The sequence below is a fragment of the Eucalyptus grandis genome, chromosome 6 (genome assembly GCF_016545825.1).
Source record: "Eucalyptus grandis isolate ANBG69807.140 chromosome 6, ASM1654582v1, whole genome shotgun sequence".
Classification (NCBI taxonomy): Eukaryota; Viridiplantae; Streptophyta; class Magnoliopsida; order Myrtales; family Myrtaceae; genus Eucalyptus; species Eucalyptus grandis.
Genome location: NC_052617.1, coordinates 13919909 through 13925881, shown reverse-complemented (window position 1 = coordinate 13925881; position 5973 = coordinate 13919909). Strand labels below are relative to the sequence as shown.

General features: G+C 40.7%; 1 protein-coding gene across 1 annotated transcript; it reads right to left on the bottom strand.

Moving 5' to 3' along the window:
- Positions 1-203: 203 nt before the first annotated feature.
- Positions 204-4585, bottom strand: LOC104448505 (sodium/calcium exchanger NCL2). Its single transcript, XM_010062347.3, has 9 exons — positions 4094-4585; positions 3169-3375; positions 2514-2695; positions 2185-2330; positions 1830-2094; positions 1595-1740; positions 1217-1484; positions 828-1127; positions 204-542 (listed from the first exon to the last, which is right to left on the bottom strand). The coding sequence occupies exons 1-9, from the start codon at positions 4512-4514 to the stop codon at positions 294-296; spliced, it is 2184 nt and encodes a 727-aa protein (XP_010060649.2). The 5' UTR covers positions 4515-4585; the 3' UTR covers positions 204-293.
- Positions 4586-5973: the final 1388 nt, after the last annotated feature.

Here is a 5973-nt window from a genome sequence, read left to right as displayed (position 1 = left end):
ATGTCGGCAAGCAAGAAATTGGGCCCGCAAACCAAGAACATCGGCAGCTATCAAGAGTCTGCGGGCCAGCCACGGATAGGTCAAGAAGTTTCGATCCCCATACTAGGTCAAATAATCGGACGATGTCTCAAGAAAATCTTCTCGCGCCTATGATTTTGCACAGTTATCTGTAAAGTTAACGAGTGTCAGAAGCTGATTGCGTGCCATTCAATTACACCTTCAAGTATTGATCGGAAATGTGTTAATTAACCAAAGTTGACAACATGAAACTCTCAAACGGTATGTGTACAGTCCTAGGAGTAGTTGAGGACATCATCAAGAACATAGACCAAGAGAAGTGACAGAGGGTACAACAAGTAAGCCAGGATCGATGTCCAAACTGGGAAGGTTGACCTGAAGCTTGCAATCAGACCCACCAGACTACACACGATTAGCACCACAAGAACTTCAGCAGAGAATTCCCATGTCAAGTCACGGACGTATATCAGCGACAAGAGGACGCAGAAGCCGAGCATGTTGCTCATGAACACTTCTCCATAGATCTGCATTATTGCATAGGCAAAGCCAAAAAACATGTTAGCCACTTGTCCTATTTAAGAAACCGTTCTCCATCAATATGATGATGCATTTCATTGTTCTAGATACACATTATGTTTTGACGATGCAAAGAAACATCTGGTACTACTGTCTAATCTCACACTATGATGAAAATTGAGGGGGTCATATCAACGAGCAAGCGGAAACTTAAGGACACTTTACAATGTGCTACCTTTATACACCTGCAGCATTAAGAATTCCCTTGAATTTATGGAATTAGTAGTACAGACCTCGGAAAGTGTTAGAGAAGTGGTTCGCTCCTTCTTATGTCTGGCTGCTTTGATTGCCGCGCTAGCTCCTCTTGCGTTTGTGGCCAGAGGAACCAATATGAATGAGATGAAGAAAGGCGGTATGCCTGCTGATTTCGAAAAGCTCTGCACACTAGAGATGAGAGGTTCTGCAAGGACCGCTAATATGATAACTCCGAGCAACAACGACGACATAGACTTGACCCAAATCCATGACGCCTTCTTGGCATCTCCTTTTCCCTTATCTTCATCCACCAATTTGTCGGTTTCTTCCCAAGTTCTCTTGCATAATCAGGTCACAATATCAGACATGAAAAGAAGTACGGCAGTATTTGACATTGCGTAAAAAGCCAAGTTTGAAATGGCCTTACTTGGTAGAAATCATCTTGACTGGTGTTTAACTTAGACGCTTGGATCTTGCTGCCTTCACCTGAAGTATCGAGCAAATTCACCAATCCAGCAACGAATTCCTCCTCATTTATCTGGCTGTTTCCGCTTCTGTCAAAGACCTCAATGACCTTCGAAACTACTTCATCCACGTTAAAGGATATGTCACCAAACTTGATGCCCATCATTAGTTCCTTCAGCTCAGCTTGTGATATGCTGTTGTCTCCATTGCGATCAATCTGTTCGAATAATCTGAAACCAAAATGCAGGTGGTCATAATTCATAAGAGAATAACTAATTAATTAGTTCTCATAATAAGGTGCTAATAGTAGCACATCTGAAAGTAATTAATCGAGCCTGACCTTCTAATAGCAGGCAGATCAGGCGTGCCATTTTCAGCGAATAGGGTTTTGACTGACTTGGCCTGTACATGCGCGAGAATTTCTGCGGCTATTTGCTTTTTCAGTTTGCGCTCTCCCTTTTTCTTCTGAATAAATGGTTGAAAGAGCTGGAAAATAGTTCTGAACAGTTTAACAGCACATTCATCATAGATGGGAATTTAACTTGCAGAATTCATCCCGTCGACTGCAAAATTACCTGATACAAGTCCTTAAAAGAGTTATTCGAGTAAGTTCGCTTGTCCATCGCAATCTTTGCCTCCTCAAGCCATTTCGTGAATCCAGTGACGAATTCGTCTTTGCTTATCCTTTGGTCACCGGCAATATCAAATTCCTTCATTATTTCATCTACCGCTTTATCTTTGTCCACATGCATGTGTTTGAACTTAATTTCTTGCAACAGCTCTTTTAATTCGGATGGCGATATAGCATCATCCCCATCTTGATCGATTTCTTCAAATAGCCTGCAGTATGCAGACTTTGTTAGTACCAATCAGAGCAACACCATCTTGCTCATATCCGGCAACAAGAAACGTGGTAGAATGAAGACTAGCCTCCTTATAGCATGTACGTTTGGTGCTCCATCCTCTGTGAGAAGTCTTTCTAGTGCGTGTCGTTGCAGATGTTGTATGATTCGAAGCATTAATTGCTCGTGTTTCACATACTCGAGACTTCTCTTTTGAATCCACGGCTCAAATATCTGCAAAATATTATGGCATATGAACATAAAGCTAAACTTTGCATCTTTTCTCTATACATCTAGCTTTTGAACTCTAGGCTAAGTATCCCTACTGAAGTTATGGAAGCCTCAAAGTTTATGACGTGTTAAAGGCGTCATACCAGCTCAACAATTTACATAAACATATGGGCATGCGTAGGTTACCTGATAGAAGAAGTATAAGAGCAGCAACCCAACTGAAACAGCGAGCGAACAGAGGATCATAACACGTTGAGCTGAATATACCGAGAAAATATCCGGGATTTGTATCATGATGAATGGGAATGCTGAGATTACCATGATCCTGGCAGTGTAGCTAGTCTCTAAATCAGTGATGATACCGGAGCCTGTGTTGCCGATAGAGAAAGGTTAGTCAGATTCCTCTCTAAGTTATAGCAACATCGCTGATTTTCTTTCTTTTTTGCTCTTCGAACTATTCCCACAGCCAGTAATGTATTAGCGCAAAACTATATATAAAGGTCACCCATTCAGAGTATTAAGAATTTCAAAAGAATTTAGAAAATAGTTAGGATAGAAAAATCATGAAATCATGACTTGAAAGCGTACAAACCAAGTTATAGCATGTGCATATACACAAGAAATGCCCGCGAGAAGATAGCATGATCTTTGCCCCAGTAGTATTAGAAACAGAACCCCCATTTCTTGAAAAATTTCCTCTTAATAGTCTTTTGTCCTTGATTCTTGAATATTCTCGTACTATGTACAGCACCTTATATCCATGTACATTCCACCTACGTTCTCTCTTTTCACAAAGTTGACATGATGACGTCAATGCTTGATGAAAATCTGGAAATGTTACCTTTCAATGAGGATAAGAACTTCTTCCATGAAAATTTGCTTGAATTTAAAGTGTTGGGTTCCATTCCATCAGATAATTTTCTGCTACCAAGGAGGACGCAAGTTCCCCATAACAATGTCAGAAGCAGGATCGAGGATCCGGCCAGCAACCCAACACCGGTCACGACATATTCCTGTGCCACCTCTTCGCTGTTCAGAAGTCCCGATGCTGGAAAAAAAGCAGGACAAATATTTAAAGTGAAGATAGATTTCCCTCCCTCAGTTGAGGGTCTTGTGAGACGTAATTTGATGTCACAGCTATTGTTTTCAGGAATTTTCTCTTTAGTGAATCTAAATGACAATACATCAGCTGTAGAAATGTCTAAGTCATGATTAAAGAAAGGATCATTCTCCCACGAAAATCCCAACATCACTATTCTCTTTTGAAACTAAAAATCTGCTTCTTAATACGTGGTATGCAAGTAGTGACATTGGAAATCAAATAAGCCAAGAGAAACTTCAATACCACGAAGAGTCAAGAGTCATACATGGTGGCCCTGCCAGCCAGACAGACTTAGTCATTTTTTATGGCGTGGGGCCAGCTCCAATGTGTCGCAGAGAGTATGTCGGCTCAAAGCTAACTTTTGATGATCAAGGAACTTGCATTGACATAGAATTTGCGAACAAGCAGCAATTTTTTCACTTAATTCCATTTTACATCATTCTTGTGTCTTGTTCCTTTCAAATTCTACCTTGGAAGTTCAATTTTACCGACACGTCTTCAGTTTACTGTGAACTTTAAAGAATCATTAGGTACCCAAAGCCCATCTGTTGCTTCTTACTAAACCAATTGCTTAAAGCACAAACTCGACCATCAAAGAAGAGGAAGACAGCGATGAAGGGAATGGAAGAAAGATTATGCAGAAAAAGAACATGGAGATGTATACCTAGAAGTATTAAGGCCTCCGGTAGAGCACCAAGGACATGGAAAGCACTGGCACCAAATATTCCAGGACCGAGCATCTTAAATATCTGCTCGCTCCCGGAAGCAACGCAGGACTCCCCCTGAAATAGCAGATACTCGTAAACCAGTATCAAGAACAGGTGACCTGCTATGCTGTACGAGCATGGCAAGAACCCATACATCTGCTCACAAACTTCATCCTCATCGTCCAGATCACCCGCTGCTCCTTTGAGAAGAATCAAATCAGGAGGAGGTCCATTATGCTGATCATGGCCGCAATCAACGCCATCTGATATTAGCGGCGAAGAGTCACCCGGCACAGACCGGCCATCGATTGTTGCGATTACTATAAGAAATGCGACAAGAATGAAGATGCTCCGAATGCACATTATATGCAGATTCATGCATATGCTATGTGCAGATGAATTGAGAAGAAGAGTATTTAATTGAGGAGGGGAAGATCAGAGCGGGCCGTTTCAATCTTGAAATAAGGCCAAAAGAAAATCTCCAGACAACACTCCAATTTAACAGTCATGCAAGATTAGTAAGCACATATCAGCACGAGGACTAAACCAAGTCAAGATTACTACTTTTCTAATGGATTTGGTGCTGCCTAGTTGCAGTTGGCTAATGCCATCCGTCACTTTTCTTTTTTTGGTCGAAAGAAATCTATCAACCTGAGGAAAGAGTTTCTTGCAGGACTAGACTTCTGATATTTAGGTCGATTTGCCGGACGATTGGCTGTCCAACGGGGCATGTTTAAGGTTGATCCGTGTTTTCTTCATTTGTTTTCTCCTTTACATACGTGGTCGGCCTCTACATGGATAGTTTGCTCTTGACACTTCACTGTAACGTAAAAAGATCTTAAGTGAACATTCTCAATCTGTATAAAAGACCACGATTGCCCATACAGAGGATGTCAACGCATGTAAGAGACCGAAGACCAGTGCCGATTGATGACTGGGTCACAAATGAACGACTGGTTCAGCCTTCTTCCTGGATGAACTGCTGATGAATATGAGGAGTTCACGTTTGACTCGGCCTTCTATCGATTGGAACGACTTTCCCGGAAGCTGGGATAAGAGCTGTGGACTGGAGTTAATAGGGACTAATTCACATGTTGGTGTGACATACCGCGTTCTTGGTGTCAACTATTCAAGAATGTCGTTCAATCCAGTATATCTTTGACCCCTCGAAGAAAATTCCAATCCGGCTCCGCTAGAATACGGAATCGAGCCAAATCACACTTGGCTTGAGTGACTTGAAAAATAGCTTGAACATAAAAATGGATACCTATATCTGTCGAAATTAGTCATAAACCCATTATTAACCCATATTTAATGGGTTGGGTTATTATATGCATTAATTACATTTATTAAATTGGTCATAAATTGGCTTAAAATGTTAAGACCCAACATATTATGGATGTTAAGTGAATTCTTTATTTAGACTTAACTTACCTCTATAACTATCTTTAATTTTTCTTGCCATCACTAAATTTTGCGCTCACTCACTCTATACTCTCGCCTAATTTTGGATATAAGCTTTCATATACTGGGTTAAATATAAAAATGTTTTAGTAAATTGGGTATGAATTGGGCACAAGTTGAGTCAGGTATGAGTCACTAGATTTGTATTATATAGAAATTGATCAAAATAGGTTAAGTGGGTCAATTTAGATCGAACCATTTTTGGCCCGACTGAAACCCAATCCAATTCACCCATTTGACTGGTCTATTGATAATCAATCAAGATTAAGCATTGAGCTTGAGAATGGGACAGCATCGGCTCGAGTCTTACAAAGATACTATGTACGGTGCGCAGTTGTCGAGATGATTTATTTGTGAGAAGACTGAGTAATCA